The 17,977-nt window shown below is 47.2% G+C and overlaps 1 protein-coding gene across 1 annotated transcript in view; it reads left to right on the forward strand.

The window, feature by feature from the left end:
* The window catches only part of LOC129700667 (adhesion G-protein coupled receptor D2), a 311,685-nt gene that overhangs the window by 53,444 nt on the left and 240,264 nt on the right, over positions 1-17,977 (forward strand). Inside the window, exons 19-20 of the mRNA XM_055641248.1 lie at positions 2,136-2,251; positions 3,766-3,886. Of these exons, the coding sequence (XP_055497223.1) occupies positions 2,136-2,251; positions 3,766-3,886 (237 nt within the window). The remainder of the gene's footprint in view (positions 1-2,135; positions 2,252-3,765; positions 3,887-17,977) is intronic.

Genomic DNA, 17,977 nt, shown 5'->3' on the forward strand with positions numbered 1-17,977 from the left:
GACCTCCCCCTTGACCTTACTGCCATGGGTGGCCCTACCAGGGAGCATAGCTCCAGACGGCATCGCTCTCAGGATCTCAGGACCACACCAGCTTCTCCACCACACTAAATCCGCACCGACCAGCGATTCCCACGCACTAACACCATCCTACACCTACTGGCGGCAATTTACATTTTATACCAATTGAAGATCTCGGAGAAAACCCATGCGGTCCCAGGGAGAATGTACAAACTCCGTGCAGACAGCACACATAGTCAGGATCAAACCCAGGTCTCTAGCGCTGTAAGGCAGCAGCTCTACCACTGTGCTACCGTGCCGCCCAAGTAATTGTACCTGCATTTCCCACTTCCTCTGGCAGCTCGTTCCATACACCTACCGCCCTCTGTGGTGAAAAGCTGCCCCTCGGGTCACCTTTAAATCGTTTTCCTCTCACCTTAAACCTATATTTTGGCGTCACGTTGGTGAAGCGGTAGACTACGGGCGCTGTCTGTACGGCGTTTGTACGTTCTCCCCGTGACCTGCGTGGGTTTTCTCAGAGATCTTCGGTTTCCTCCCACACTCCAAAGACGTGCAGGTATGTAGGGTAATTGGCTTGGTGTAAATGTAAACATTGTCCCTAGTGGGTGTAGGATAATGTTAGTGTGCGGGGATCGCTGGTCGGCCCGGACCTGGTGGACAGAGGGCCTGTTTCCGCTCTGTATCTCTAAACTCTAAACTTTAGACCCTGTAGTATTGCGTTCCCCTACCCTGGGGAAAAAGACTGTATTCATGTTATTTATGGCCCTCATGTACCTCTACAAAGTCATCCTTGGCCTGTGCTCCATGGAAAAGAGTCAAGAGTGTTTTATTGTCATTTGTCCCAGAGAGAATAATAAAATTCTTACTTCCAGCAGCACAACGAAATATGTAAACATAGTACACTGTAAGCAGTATAATAAACGAGAGAGGAAAAAAAGTTCAGTGTGTGTGTATATATGTGTATGTATATATGAAAGGTTGAACAAGTTAGGGCTTTATTCTTTGGAACGCAGAAGGTTAAGGGGGGACTTGATAGAGGTTTTTAAAATGATGAGAGAGATAGACAGAGTTGACGTGGAAAAGCTTTTCCCACTGAGAGTAGGGAAGATTCAAACAAGGGGACATGACTTGAGAATTAAGGGACTGAAGTTTAGGGGTAACATGAGGGGAAACTTCTTTACTCAGAGAGTGGAGGCTGTGTTGAATGAGCTTCCAGTGAAGGTGGTGGAGGCAGGTTCTTTTTTATCATTTAAAAATAAATTGGATAGTTATATGGACGGGAAGGGAATGGAAGGTTATGGTCTGAGCGCAGGTATATGGTATGGGGGGGGACTATATGGGCACGGACTAGAAGGGTATGTGTTCGGCACGGTTACTAGAAGGGCATCTCTGAGAGAAGGAATGGGTGATGTTTCCGTGCCCTTTATTGTATATATGGTATATATGTGTTGTGTGTGTGTGTATATATATTATATATATATATATATGTGTATATATATATATATATATATATATATATATGAAGGGTCTTGACCTGAAACATCACCCATTCCTTCTCTCCAGAGATGCTGCCTGCCCCACTGAGTTACTCCACAGCATTCACGCACACATATGTACATACACAAAAACAAACAATAATAGTGCAATAATAATAATAACGTTAGAGAAACATATAAACTTTTTAAGGGATTGGACAGGCTAGATGCACGGAAAATATTCCCCATGTTGGGGGAGTCCAGAACCCCTGGGGTCACAGTTTAAAAATAAGCCATTTAGAACTGAGATAAGGAAAAACTTTTTCAGCCTGAGAGTTGTGAATCTGTGGAATTCTCTGCCACAGAAGGTAGTGGAGGCCAATCCACTGGATGTATTCAAGAGAGAGTTAGATTAAGCTCTTTGGGCTGACAGAATCAAGGGATATGGGGAGAAGGCAGGAACGGGGTACTGATTCTGGATGATCAGCCATGATCACATTGAATGGCGGTGCTGGCTCAAAGGGCCAAATGGCCTAATCCTGCACCTATTTTCTATGTTTGTATGTCCTAATGTGCCGATCGCCATGTTCACCTGTTGCTCCTGGTGTGGCTACTGAGACGATGAATGTTACTTTTGTGCAGGTGAACATATTTGTGCTGACGCGGGTTGTGCTGATCACCATGACCACAGCCAAGCGGCGGGCGAGCATGCTTGCTGTCAACAGCAGTCCCATGGAGCAAGCCTACGACCAGATCAGGTCAGCAGTCATGAGGGCAGCAGGCCTCTAGAGGGCGGTGTTCAATTGCATTGCATCTCCCTTCAGAAACCATCAACATTTCTTGACATATAAAAGTCCCTTTGATGTCTCGTTTTCACAACTTACCCTCCCATATCTTGATGTCTCCCTCTCCCCTCACTCTCAGTCTGAAGAAGGGACTCTTGGTCAAAAAAGGCTTTTGGCACATTAGCCTTCATCAATCAGAATATTGAGTAAAGAAGTTGGGAGGTCATGTTGTAGTTGTAATGACGTTGGTGAGGCCGCATTTAGAATATGCATTTTGTTTTGGGCACCATGTTATAGGCAAGATATTATTGAGCTGAAACGGGTGCAGGGAAGATTTACAAGGATGTTGCCAGGACTAGAGGGTCTGAGCTATAGTGAGAGGTTGAGTAGGCGACTATTCCTTGGAGCACAGGAGGATGAGGGGCTGTTTTTATAGAGGTGTATAAAATCATGAGAGGAATGGTTTGCGTAGATGCACAGAGTCTCTTGCCCAGAGTTGGGGAATTGAGGACCAGAGGACAGGTTTTTGGTGAAGGGGAAAATATTTAATAGGAATCTGAAGGGTAAGGTTTTCACACAAAGGGTGGTGGGTGTTTGGAGCCAGAGGAGGTAGTTGAGGCTGGGACTATCCCATTGTTTAAGAAACGTACATGAATAGGACAGGTTTGGAGGGATATGGGCCGAAGGTGGGCAGGTGGGACTAGTGTATCTGGGACATGTTGGCCAGTGTGGGCAAGTTAGGCCAAAGGGCCTGTTTCCACACTGTATCACTCTGTGACTATGGCTCTGACCCAAAACGTCACCCATTACTTCTACCCAGAGATGCTGCCTGTCCCGCTGAGTTACTACAGGATTTTGTGTCTATTTACAGTTACGTAAAATGCAAAAGTAAAACAGACAAGCTGGAAGCATAGCGGTTAGCACAAAGCAACGTGGAAATAATTCATCAGGAAGAATTCCAGCTTTGAATTGAATTGAATTGAATTTGAATTCCTTTATTGTCATTCAGACCTTATGGTCTGAACGAAATTGCTCTTTATTTAGAACCCTTGATAATTTGACAGATTTTTAAGAAAAATATGGATGGTCCAATTTTTATTTCCATTTCCCATTTTGCTAGTTTACCCTTTCACATAGTCACCTTGGCTACTGTCCAGACTGTAGACCCAGAGCAGAAACATAGCACACACAATGACAGGAGGCACACACACACATGCACACACACACAGATGCTGGTTCACAAAAAGAGACAGAAAGTGGCGGAGTAACTCAGCGAGTCAGGCAGCATCTCTGACGGAGGTTACTCCGGCACTGTGGGAACAACCCCGAGAGATGCTGCCTGACTCGCTGAGTTACTCCAGCACTTTCTGACTGTATGACTGTAGGTTATTTCTGTCACTCTGACATGGGGTTGACTGCAGCAAGCTCAGCGGTTTGTTTTGATCATGCGTGACTTGCTTCATTCTGACGCCAGTGTTGTGTTGCAGGGCTGCAGTGAAAGCAGTGCTGGTACTCTTGCCCATTCTGGGACTCACGTGGCTCTGTGGAGTACTCGTTCCCCTCTCTGTCGTCATGGCCTATACCTTTGTCATCCTCAACTCCCTGCAGGTGAGTGACCACTGTCCTCCATACCACATCAAGTGTTCTTTGCTTCCTATGTTGTCCCTCTGATCATGTTGTCTTGAATGCATGAAAGCCATTTGTTGCTTTTCATCTTGTTTGTTAGATTGTTTCTTAAAGAAAGTTTGATCCTTTTATGCCTTACCTTTCTCAATGTCTGTGGGTTTAACGTGGTCTGTCCATTCAATGGATCGTACTGTGATCTGCAGTCTATACTTGGAAACTTTTCAGAGTCAGTTGTGATGGGAACACTGTGTGTTTTCAGTAGCATGACTGGCAAAGATTATATTGTCATCTCTTACAAGGAAATTCACAAGTTGGCAGTGAAACAGGAATATTTTGACATCTGCTTTTCAGCAAACTGTTAACAAACCTTATGATGTTGAAGTATTTTTGTCTCGGGGTGATGTTTTTCATTAGTCCAACAGATTTTTGTTTTCCTGGAAATTTGGCAGAAAGCACGTTTTTAAATTGCCCGCAGTGGAGCAGAGATTCTCACTGGCCTATGTTTATGAGAGTATTCAAGTTTTGTGTTTGGTACTGTACGTTTGAGCATGTGTAACTAAGTTCTTGAGGTTGTCAAATGTTAACAATAGTTTTGCATTTAACTAGAGTATTTCGATTCCATTTGGTTTCTCTACTTTCTCTGAAACGACCTTGCACTGGTTGCTTCCAAATCCAGATAGTAACAGGCCAAGAGTTTATCCGGTAATGTGTATTCCTTAATCAACAGTCCAAAAAAAAAAAAAGGTTCTAAGAATAAACCTAGCAATTATAGGCCTGTTAGTTTGAATTCAGTGGTGGGCAAATTAATGGAAAAGATACTTACAGATAATATATATAAGCATCTGGATAAACAGGGTCTGATTAGGAACAGTCAACATGGATTTGTGCCTGGAAGGTCATGTTTGACTAATCTTCTTGAAGTTTTTGAAGAGGTTACTAGGGAAATTGACGAGGGTAAAGCAGTGGATGTTGTCTATATGGACTTTAGTAAGGCCTTTGCTTCATGGAAGGTTGGTTAAGAAGGTTCAACTGTTAGGTATAAATGCAGGAGTAGCAAGATGGATTCAACAGTGGCTGAATGGGAGAAGCCAGAGGATAATGGTGGATGGTTGTTTGTCGGGTTGGAGGCAGGTGACTAGTGGGGTGCCTCAGGGATCGGTGTTGGGTCCTTTGTTGTTTGTCATGTACATCAATGATCTGGATGAAGGTGTGGTGAATTGGATTAGTAAGTATGCAGATGATACCAAGATAGGGGGTGTTGTGGATAATGAAGAGGATTTCCAAAGTCTACAGAGTGATTTAGGCCATTTGGAAGAATGGGCTGAAAGATGGCAGATGGAGTTTAATGCTGATAAATATGAGGTGCTACACCTTGGCAGGACAAATCAAAATAGGACGTACATGGTAAATGGTAGGGAATTGAAGAATACAGTTGAACAGAGGGATCTGGGAATAACTGTGCATAGTTCCTTGAAGGTGGAATCTCATATAGATAGGGTGGTAAAGAAAGATTTTGGTATGCTAGCCTTTATAAATCAGAGCATTGAGTATAGAAGCTGGGATGTAATGTTAAAATTGTACAAGGCATTGGTGAGACCAAATCTGGAGTATGGTGTACAATTTTGGTCGCCCAATTATAGGAAGGATGTCAACAAAATAGAGAGAGTACAGAGGAGATTTACTAGAATGTTGCCTGGGTTTAAACAACTAAGTTACAGAGAAAGGTTGAATAAGTTAGGTCTTTATTCTCTGGAGCGCAGAAGGTTAAGGGGGGGACTTGATAGAGGTCTTTAAAATGATGAGAGGGATAGACAGAGTTGATGTGGACCAGCTTTTCCCTTTGAGAATAGGGAAGATTCAAACAAGAGGACATGACTTCAGAATTAAGGGACAGAAGTTTAGGGGTAATATGAGGGGGAACTTCTTTACTCAGAGAGTGGTAGCAGTGTAGAATGAGCTTCCAGTTGAAGTGGTGGAGGCAGGTTCGTTGGGATCATTTAAAAATAAATTGGATAGTTATATGGATGAGAAGGGAATGGAGGGTTATGGTATGAGTGCAGGCAGGTGGGACTAAGGGAAAAAAGTTGTTCAGCACGGACTTGTAGGGCCGAGATGGCCTGTTTCCGTGCTGTAATTGTTATATGGTTATATGGTTATAGTCCTTCTCTGGCTGGAAGGAATCATAATAACAGGAGCTGGCCACTCGGCCCCTGCAGCCTGATCCACCGTTCAATATCACCATCGCTGATCCTGTCAAATCTCATTCCCTCCATTGTACCAGTCGAAACTGTCAAAAACACCATTGAACTGTCAAAAATGTATCTGATTCCTCTTTAACTACTTCCTGGGGTTGAGAATTTCAGAGATTCACCACCCATTGTGATACAAACAGGGCTGCCAACATTGGGTGAGAGTTGAGAGTGAAAAATTGCGAGGGAGGGTGTGGGAGGGTGTGTTTCCCCCTCCCATAGTAGGCTACAGAGGCAGCACCAATACCCCCACTCACCCGGTCAGCTCCTGGCTCCGGGCCGGGGTTAAAACTCCATGGGGTGTGGACAGAGCGGTCGACGGACATAGAGCCGCTGGAGGTGAGGGTGGGAGGTGTGTGCCGTGCCTCAGGGAGGAAGGGGGAGGGGGGTTGGTGCTGGTAGTTTGATAGCCCTGCTTTAAACCAATCCCCTCTAGTGCTTGAATCACATATCCTGGGAAAAAGACTATGCATTCACCTGATATTCCCCTCATGGTTTTTACTCGCCTCTAAAAGATTTTTTGCTTTATTTTGAACTTTCAGCACCCGCAGATATTTGAGCGTGAGAAATATTGTGATCAGCGTGAGAGCGTGAGAATTTTGTGAAATGCGCGAGTCTCACGCTCAATGCGTGAGAGTTGGCAGTCCTGCTAATAGTGCAAACATTTTATGCAAGTTCCAATTGTTTGGACAAAAATCACTTATTACTGCTTTATAACAGTTAAATTACTTTAAGACCATTTCAGAAATGATGGCACTCAACAAACAATCAACTAACAAATTAAAGCAAACTAAAAAGAAATAACATGTTCCCTTTCCTGACTCGACCTCATAATTACTTTAACGCTGTTAACAGAGCAAAGGGATATTAATCTCAAGAATCAAAATAGGGAAAGTGGGGGCAATTTTGCTTAAATGGTCATTCTAAGCCCATTCAGATCTTCATAGAGTCAGAGTTATACAACATGTACGTGGCTGGCCCAATTTGTCCGTAATGATCAAGTTGGCATTCTGCATGCCCAGGGACTGGCTGCCGTTCCCAGATCAGCTCGCGTCCCAGGGACTGGCTGCAGTTCTCAGGTCGGCTCGCCTGCCCCGACCCTGCGAAAATAAATTGAAAAAACCCGTGGTTTTTCGGGTTACGGGTCGGATTAAGCCCGTGTGCCGTAGGTTGCCGAACCCTGTCCTAGATGTTTGGCCTCATTGTGGTCCTCCCCATGTTTTACAACCGATTCACCTGGTTAGTTCTATCTCCGGCTGCTTCATGTTGTCGGCGGCTGTACATCCAACCAAGAAAGAAGAGAAGAGATGCAACGTCACTCACAGCCGCCAACTGATGCACCTCCCCAGACCGCACAGATCGCTGTGATGTGGCGCAAAAAGACAAACCATGCAGGGACTGAAGACAGCGTGAGAATTCTGTCATCAGCGTGAGAATTGGCTGAAATGCGTGACTCTCACGCTCAAAGCGTGCGAGTTGGCAGCCCTGTCTAAGGCCAGGATGTGACAACAGATGCACAGGTAGACACACACACACACACACACACACACACACACACACACACACACACACACACACACACACACACACACACACACACAGACACACACACACACACACACACACACACACACACACACACACACACACACAAACACACACACACACACACACAGACAGACACACACACACACACACAGACACAGACAGACAGACACACACACACACACACACAGACAGACACACACACGGGAGACACACACACACACACACACACACACACACACAGGGAGACACACAGAGACACGCACACACACACACACAGACACACACAGGGACACAGACACACACATCTAGACTTTACCTTTCCACCCTCCCCATCCCTCTCCTTCCTCCCCCCCATCCCTCCCTCTTTCCTCCCCCTCCCTCTTTTTCCTCACGCTTCCTCTTTCTCCCCTTTCTCCTTCCCTTCCTTCAATCCCTCCCCTGTCTCTCTTTGCCTGCATCCCTCCCTTTTTTTCTTTCTTTCTCTCTCTTTCCCCCCTCCCTCTCTCTCCCCGGCCACCCAATGGGGAGTCTAGCGGGCACGGTGTAGCGTGGATTGGCGGCGCTGGCGCTGCCGTGTGATTTGAAGGGCAGGAGGGAGGGAGGGAGGGAGCGAGGTTGCCGTGGCAGCTGGAAATGCAGCGCTCGCAGACGGCGCACAAAAGCGCTGACACCCGCTGCCCGGGACCGACGCGCTTCCCCAATCCCTGCAGATCGCTGTCATGTGGAGCAAAGAGACAAACTGTGCAGCAAAGATCCTACAGCTCCACTATACAGGCTCCGCTATACAGCTCCGCTATAGGATCTTTGCTGTGCATGGACCGAAGACAGCCTGTCAGCGTGAGATTTCTGTCTTCAGCGTGAGGGCGTGAAAATTGGCTGAAATGCGTGAGTGTCATGCTCAAAGCGTGAGAGTTGGCAGCCCTGTACAAAGTTCCTGAGCATCTCAATTTTCAATGACTGCCCCCTAAGTTTGTAACTCTATCCCCTTGAGCGATAGCTAGCTTACATATTTTGATATCTACCCTGAAATGCCAGCTAACATCTTTGATGAGATAAGCCCTCGTTCTTTTAAACTCAAAAGAAGAAGATCAAATTTCTTTAGCTGCTGGTGATAAGGCAAACCTGTCGACCCAGAAGTTAAAGTGAAGATAGACACAAAAAGCTGGAGTAATTCAGTGGGCTAGGCAGCATCTCTAGAGAGAATGTGTAGGTGATGTTTCGGGTCGAAACCCTTCTTCAGCCAAAGCATGGACTTTCTCCGGAGGTTTGCAACATCCTCTCTCACTTCTTTCCCCTCTGTGATTCCTCCTGCTCTATGACTATGTTTTAACCCGGATCCGCTACCACAGCCAAGTGTGTTTTCTCTGTGATTATCTGCGCCTCCATCTTTCCATTGACTCCATTTATACTTCACGCTGCCTCGGCAAGGCCAGCAGCATAATCAAGGGTGAATCTCACCATGGCCACTCCCTCTTCTCCCCTCTCCCATCGGGCAAAAGGTATAGAAGTGTGAAAACGCACACCTCCAGATTGAGAGACTGTTTCTTCCCAGCTGTTATCAGGCAACTGAACCATCCTACCACAACGAGAGAGCAGTGCGGAACTACTATCTATCTCATTGGTGACCCTTGGACTACCTTTGAGCAGACCTTACTAGCTTTACTTTGCACTAAATGTTATTCCCTTTCATGTATCTGACCACTGTGAATACCTAGATGCGAGAGGGGAGAGGGAGTGACTCGTCCTTGATTATGTTGCTGGCCTTGCCGAGGCAGTGTGAAGTATAAATAGAATCAATGAAAGGGAGGTTGGTTTGTCCACAATCCTCTGCAATTTCCTGTGGTCTTGAATAGAGCTGTCCCCAAACCAAGCCGTGATGCATGCCGATAAAATGCTTTCTACGGCACATCTGTAAGGTCATTAGTGATAGGAGCAGAATTAGGCCATTTGGCCCATCAAGTCTAGATTTTTAGTTTAGAGTACAGCGCGGAAACCGGCCCACCGGGTCCGCGCCGACCAGCGATCCCCGCACATTAACACAATCCTACACACACTAAGGACAATTTTTACATTTACCAAGCCAATTAATCTACAAACCTGTACATCCTTGGAATGTGGGAGGAATCCGAAGTTCTTGGAGAAAACACACGCAGGTCACGGGGAGAATGTACAAACTCGGTACAGACAGCAACCGTAGTCGGGATCGAACCCGGGTCTCCGGCGCTGCATTCACTGTAAGGCAGCAACTCTACCGCTGCGCCACCGTGACCGCCCCTACTCTGCCATTCAATAATCTCTGCCTTAAAAATATCCATTGACTTGGCCTCCACAGCATTCTGTGGCAAAGAATTCCACAGATTCACCACCCTCTGACTAAAGAAATTCCTCCTCATCTCCTTCGTAATGGAACACCCTTTAATTTTGAGGCTATGACCTCAAGTCCTAGACTCTACCACTAGTGGAACCATCCTCTCCACATCCAAACCTTTCACTATTCGATAAGTTTCAATGTGGGTACAGAAGCTTCAGGAGAGACAGGGGTGAGGGAAAAAGAGGAGGGGGGTTGCATTGTTGGTTAAGGAGGATGTCACGGCTGTGTTCAGAGGTGACATTACGGACGGTTCGTCTAGTGAGGCAGTATGGGTGGAGCTGAGGGACAAGAAAGGGATGATCCCCTTGTTGGGGGTTTCTACAGACCCCCAAATAGTCAACGGGAATTAGAAGAGCAAATGTGCCGGGATATTGCAGACAGCTGCAGGTCAAATAAGTTTGTTGTGGTCGAGGATTTTAACTTTCCCAATGTGGACTGGGAAAATCATAGCGTGAAGGGTTTAGATGGGATGCAATTCCTCAAACGTGTTCAGGAGAGTTTTTTTTAAACAGTATGTGGAGGCCCCCACACGTGAGAGGGTAACGCTGGATCTAGTATTGGGGAAATTGGGAAGGACAAGTTAATGACGTGTGTGTGGAGGAGCCTTTTAGGACCAGTGACCACAGTTTGATGAGGTTTAAGATAGTTTATGGATCGGGACAGAGAGGGTCCACGTGTTAAAATGCTCAACTGGGGTAAGGCCACCTTTGAGGGTATGAGAGAAGGTCTCGCTCAAGTTGATAGGAGCAGGTTATTTGAGGGGAAAGGAACATCTGCCAAGAGGGATGTTTTTAAAAGTGTACTGAAGAAAGCTCATATGTACGTTGTGGTGTCAGCTTATAGACAGACCACTTAGGGTAGAACCCTCATCAGTGGTTACGTAGGCTGTCACGTGATGTCATGGGTTAAGGGGAGTGTCCTGCCACATAAGCATATCTCACCTTGAAATTACCCGAGTCAACAGGTAGCTGAGCTCGAGACAACACCCTCGCTCAGCTACAGCAGCAATGACAATTGTGTTAATGGACCAAACGTGCATGTAACACCTGAATAAAGCAACTGTTTATTCACCACGTTTGGTGCCGCTACATTGGTGACCCCGACGATCCAAATTGGAATTTTGGATTTCTCCCGACGCACACAGCCTCGGGAGACCTGATGTCTGCAGCCGACTACCCAGCCCTGCAGAACGACGCTGCCGCCAACCCGGCCCTACCCTAAGGTATGCCGCAGGCCGCCCGGGTCAATGGACGCGGTCCAGGCCTCGTGTGACGGCTGTCAAGCTCTCCTGCATGACCCTCGCGGAGCCAACCACCAGGGCTGAGAGACCGCAGCTGCCGCCGTTCACCCACCAGCTGCTGCAGGAGCTGCGAGTGGAGCAGCCCCCAGCATCATCGCTGGCCGCCTGACGGCCCCGGGAGTGAGGAGAGAGCGGGCCCGCCCATTACCCCGCCAGCAGCTGCTCAAGGCCTAGCCACCCGATAGGGCGGGCCTACCTGGGGCAGCTGCCCGAAGACGTCCTCACCGATGCGGATCCCGAAGATCCCTGGGCGCTGGCTGCCCGTCCGGCCCAGCAGCAGGGTGGGGCCTTGGCCTGTCGTGAGTTGGCGGTCCCGCGACGGATTCAGGGGCAACTTCCAGTCATCGTCGAGGGCGTTGCAGCGCAGCCGGTCTCCAAAAGCGACAGTGCGTGGACTCCATACCTGCAGCGGTGGGGCGAGGCCCGTCGATGCCGGCTGCCCCGCACGCACGCATCCGCGAATTACCTGCCACATGGCAGCCGCAGTGACAGCAAAAATGGCCGCCGCAGCCGGCCGTACGATACGCCTGACTTTCGCTAACCGCCATCAACAGCGCCACCTTCCGGCCGGATGCTGCAACTGCAGTCCGACCACCATCCACAGCGCTACCTTCCGGCCGGATGCCGTTCCTGCAGCCTGACCGCCGGCATCATCGGCACCAAATGGTCGGAGGCTGTCACTGCAACCTCCAGTTTTCCAGCACAGCTTCCCATCCTGCACCATGGACACTGGACAATTTGAAATTTCCTAACACTTTGCACTTGTTTGCTCACTGTAGTTTGTTTTGTTTCTTTTCACTTTTTTACGCTGTATCACCACGCCGGCTTTAGCAATGAATTTATTCTTACTTCTTTCTTTGCATTGTTGCCGACGTCTCTCAGTCATTGCTGGGTGCCGTATTTCTCAGGACACGATCCCCTAGCTGGTCGAGAAGATGCGACTGGGTCTCGTCCATCCGGTGGCTGTTGCATTGGTCTCCTTGCATCCCTCTGTATTTACTGAGGAAAAAGACAGTAGGACAGAAGAACTTGTGGCAGCCACTGGAGGTGGCTTCAGAGCAGTCGGGGTTACTGTCGAAGAAGTACTGAAGATACCGTCGTGTATGAAGGTAGACAAATCTCCAGGGCCTGATCAGATATATCCGAGGACATTGTGGAAAACTAGAGAGGAAATTGTGGGAGCCCTGGCTGAAATTTACGAGTCGTCCTTAAATACAGGAGAGGTGCTGGAAGACTGGAGGGTGGCAAATGTTGTGCCTCTTTTCACGAAGGGCTGCAGGGAAAATGTTGGCAACTGTAGGCTGGTGAGCTGGACATCTGTAGTTGGTAAGTTACTAGAGCGTATTCAGAGGGATAAGTTCTACGTGCATTTGGATGGGCAAGATCTGATTAAGGACAGTCAGCATGGTTTTGTGGGAGGTCGTGTCTCACAAATCTGATTGATTTTTTTGAAGACGTGACCAAAAAGGTCGATGAGGGCAGAGCTGTAGATGTTGTGTACATGGACTTCCTTAAGGCATTCGACAAGGTGCCGCATGGTAGGCTGCTCTGGATGGTTAGATCGCATGGAATCCAAGGAGAGATAGCTGAATGGATGGCAAATTGGCTCCATGGAAGGAAGCAGAGGGTGATGGTAGAAGGTTGCTTCTCAGACTGGAGGCCTACGACTAGTGGTGTGACGCAGGGTTCGGTGCTGGGCCTGTTACTGTTTGTCATCTACATCAATGATTTGGATGGGAACATGCAGGGTAAGATTAGCAAGTTTGCTGATGATACAAAAGGGGGTGGTTTTGCAGATCGTGAAGATGGTTGTACACGATTGCAGCAGGATCTGGATCGATTGGCCAGGTGGGCGGAGGAATGGTTGATGGAATTTAATACAGAGAAATGTGAGGTCTTGCACAGTAAATGGTAGGCCTCTGGGTATTGTTGTAGAGCAGAGGGATCTAGGAGCATGGGCTCCTTGAAGATCGAGTCACAGGTCGATAAGGTGGTCAAAAAGGTTTTTGGCACTTTGGCCTTCATCAGTCAGAGTATTGAATATAGAAGTTGGAAGGTCATGTTGCAGTTGTATAAGATGTTGGTGAGACCGCATTTAGAATATAGTGTTCAGTTCTGGGCACCATGTTATAAGAAAGATATTGTCAAGCTTGAAATGGTTCAGAAAAGATTTACGAGGATGTTGCCAGGACTAGAGGGTGTGAGCTATAGGGAAAGGTTGAGTAGGCTGGGTCTCTATTCCATGGAGTGCAGGAGGATAAGGGGTGATCTTATAGTGGTGTACAAAACCATGGGAGGAATAGATCGGGTAGATGCACAGTCTCTTGCCCAGAGTAGGGGAAACAAAGACCAGAGGACATAGGTTGCAGGTGAAAAGGGAGAGATTTAATCGGAATCCGAGGGGTATCTTTTTCACACAAAGGGTGGGTGTATGGAACAAGCTGCCAGAGGAGGTAGTTGAGGCTTTCACAACGTTTAAGAGATAGTTACACAGGTACATGGATAGGACAGGTTTGGAGGGATATGGATCAAGTGCAGGCTAGTGTAGCAGGGACATTGTTGGCCGGTGTGGGCAAGTTGGGCTGAGGGGCCTGTCATGGAGTGATCCACACTGTATCACTCTATGACTCTAGGTCTCCCCTCATCCTTCTAAACTCCAGCTAGTACAGGCCCAGAGCCGTCAAATACTGTGGAAGTTGGTGAGGGTTGGTGGGAACATGCTGAACTTCCTACGCCTTCCATGGAAGTAGAATATTTAAATTGCAGTGTCAGGGACTGGGCACCCACTGTATCCGTGTGATCAGCACCCACTGTCTGTGTGTGTGTGTGTGACTGGGCACCCACTGTCTCTGTGTGACTGGGCACCCACTGTCTCTGTGTGTGTGACTGGGCATCCACTGTCTCAGTGTGACTGGGCACCCACTGTCTCCGTGTGTGTGACTGGGCATCCACTGCCTCTGTGTGAATGGGTGGTCTCCCAGAGTAGTTTGAGATACTCGAGTTTCAATGTTTGTAAAATGTCCTTCAGGCAGCAGCTGTTGTGTCCAGCTCCACTGGGAAGTGGGGTCGGGGTGGTGTTGAAGGATCATTCAATCTGTAAGTGATGCTTTGAACCTGGAATATCTCAGATATCTGATCACCTTGAAGGCGAGAGCAGACTTCAGGGTCCTTTACCCAGTGCTTGTGACCACCCCCAGTTCTCTGGCAATGCCCTTTGTCTCTTCAGTCTGCAGGGGCTCAGTCTGAGTCGAGCAGCAGCCCGCTGCTCTGTTCGTTCTCATTGCTGGCAGTGAGGAGCTTCAGGTTTGGTTGGGTTGTGCCGGCATCCTCCCCAAACAGCTTACAGCGCCAGAGACCCCGGTTCGATCCCGACTACGGGTGCTGTCTGTACAGAGTTCGTACGTTCTCCCTGTGACCACGTGGGTTTTCTCCGAGATCTTCGGTTTCCCCCCGCACTCCAAAGATGTACAGGTTTGTAGGTTAATTGGCTTGGTGGATGTGGAAAATTGTCCCTAGTGTGTAGGATACTGTTCATGTGTGGGGATCGTTGGTCAGTGTGGACTCAGTGGGCCGAAGGGCCTGTTTCTACGCTGTATCTCTACATTAAATTAAATTCAACTAAAATCAGTGTTCGTCCACAACAGTGAAAAACTGGTCAAATCTAATTCTCTAGCTTTTAATACAGTCTTTTCAAATTTATATTCAAGTTTATATTTTTTAAATGTATTAAAGGTTGTAAATTGAAAATAAAGTACTGTAAGACATTTTTTACACTTAATTAAATTAATGAATTAGATATACAGTAACCCCTAGGGCCGACGGAATCAAGGGATATGGGGAGGAAGCAGGAACAAGGTACTGATTCTGGATGATCAGCCATGATCATATTGAATGGCAGTGCTGGCTTGAAGGGCCAAATGGCCTACTCCTGCACCTATTTACAGTGTTTCTAAATGCAGTGCAGATAGTTGCAAAGTTGGTTGGAGAGTTTTATTCTGAACACCAACTTCTGCTTTTGACTCTAAAAGCTGGAGTAACTCTGCGGGTCAGACATCATCTCTGGAGAAAAGGAATAGGTGACTTTTTGGGTCGAGACCCTTCTTCTTTCCCTCTCACCTGACTCTCAGTCTGAAGAAGGGTCTTGACCCAAAATATCACCTATTCCTTTTCTCCACAGATGCTGTCTGACCTGCTGTTACTCCAGCATTTTGTGTCTATCTTCAGTTTATACGAGTTCTTTCCTATACATTTCTTCTGTTCTGCTTTCCCAGTTCACTGTTGCATTCAGCTAGGTGTGTGAAACTGCTATGTTACTGGGAGAGGCAGTGTTTTACGGGAATGGGTAGCTTTCTTCATTTGTACTGTGGCTGGATCTGCAGCATCTAATGATGTGGCCTCCAGTGAGTCTACCTGACCACCCAGACCTAGAAATAGTAATGTCACAGATGCCACTTTGCTGTCTTGATGAGGTCCACCCCTTCACTAGTCACGGACAATGTTGTGTGCGCCTGTGTCTCATGGCACTTGCTTTGTGCCACAAAGCTCAATATTGATTGCACTGTAATCCTGTGGTCAGACTGTGGTCAATGGAAAATAGATGATCACAGACTTGGTCCTGTCCTGTCCCGTTCTGACCCAGTACTGAGAGAGACAGATATGTGGCTGCTGGTACAGCTGTTTAATCATCGTGCATCTTGTTAATGATCCCAAATTAAACCAGTTGATTGCCTGTAATGATTTCCTTTGGCTTTGCCAAGAAATCCTCACCACTACAGCTGTTGTTCATAAAACTATCTTTGTTTTGGCTTTCATTAATTGAGAAAGATTGAGACTGTTTGGCAGTCTTCAGAGAGTCCTTTTCAAGGCAAGGAAGATTTATTCTCATGTTCATGTGTGATAGGAGCTGAATTGGGCCATTCGGCCCATCGTCTACTCTGTCATTCAATCATGCCTGATCTATCTTTCCCTCTCAACCTCACTCTCCTGCCTTCTCCCCATAACCCCTGATACCCGTACTAATCAAGAGTCTTTCTTAGGAATATCCATTGACGGCCTCTCTACAGCCTTCATTGGCAATAAATTCCATAGATTCACCACCCTCTGACTAAAGAAATTCCTCCTCATCTCCTTCCTAAAAAATCGTCCTTTAATTGTGAGTATAACCTCTCATCCTGGACCCATTAGTGGAAACATCCTCTCCACATAACTCTATCCAAGCCTTTCAGCATTCTATACTTTTTGATGAGATTCCCCCTCATCCTTCTAAACTCCAGCAAGTACAGGCCCAGCGCCGTCATATGCTCATCATATGTGAACCCACTCATTCCTGGGATCATTCTCGTAAACCTCCTCTGGACCCGCTCCAGAGACAGCACTGAGTTATCCTCAGATAAGGGGCCCAAACTTGTTCACAATTGCTTCATCTCCGCCTGAGGAACGGTCAGTTCTGCAGTGGAAGGAGCTTTGCTCGTTCTTCTCAATGCTTCTGTTCTAGACGTTGGGCAGTAGTGATGACTAGTCATAAGTTTCAGTCGGTGAGGTTGCAATAGGGAGTCGCAGCATAATGTCCCCACCGACAGTATTTCCCCAGCTCCGCTTCAATGAGAGGCTCATGAGTGGAACCTCCCAACTCTCTGTACAATAAAGTGGGGCAAAGTGTCTCGCTTTAGAAACATAGAAAATAGGTGCAGGAGGAGGCCATTCGGCCCTTTGAGCCAGCATCGCTGCCGTTCATTGCGATCATGGCTGATCGTCCCCAATCAATAACCCGTGCCTGCCTTCTCCCCATATCCCTTGATTTCACTAGCCCCCTAGATCTCTATCTAACTCTCTCTTAAATCCATCCAGTGATTTGGCCTCCACTGTCCTCTGTGGCAGGGAATTCCACAAATTCACAACTCTCTGGGTGAATTTTTTTTTCTCACCTCAGTCTTAAATGACCTCCCCTTTATTCTTTCTCTCCGCTGCAGGCCGCATCCTCTCATCCCCAGCCGCCAAAACCCCCCCACTTTAATAAGATTAATTTGTATAACTTGTCCATTAGCCTGCATTAGATGCATCATTACTGGAGGATGTTTTGCGTCGTGGCCCTTCTTCAGACCTTATTCTTTTTTCCAGAGATGCTGTCTGTCCCGCTGAGTTCCTCCAGCTTTTTGTGTCTATCTTTGGTTTAAACCAGCATCTGCAGTTCCTTCCCACACATTAGATGCATCATTGTAGACTTCTGGGTTCTATCACAGAGAATGATGAAGGCATCCATTCCGTGGAGCTCCTAGGGAGCACTTGCTTCACACAGATGACAATTGTTTAAAACAGCGGCGTCCCTCTATCTTTATCAGAGCATTTAGAAATCAGCAATATTTGCCCATGTTGACATCGGGGTGGAAGATTGCAACCTTCATGTGGTCTGCCCGGTTTCGACGAATGCGTTCAACCCAGCGTGCACAATCAAATAAGATCAACTAGAACAAGTTGTCCTACAACTTTAGGCGGTGCAAACCATACGCGAGAAGAAGGAGTGTATACATCCCATAAATGAGTACAATTATGTGGTGAGGAAATCCTCTGAATGCTCATGAATGCTATCAATGTTTTATCACCAGAAT

This window comes from Leucoraja erinacea, chromosome 10 (assembly GCF_028641065.1).
Source record: "Leucoraja erinacea ecotype New England chromosome 10, Leri_hhj_1, whole genome shotgun sequence".
Classification (NCBI taxonomy): domain Eukaryota; kingdom Metazoa; phylum Chordata; class Chondrichthyes; order Rajiformes; family Rajidae; genus Leucoraja; species Leucoraja erinaceus.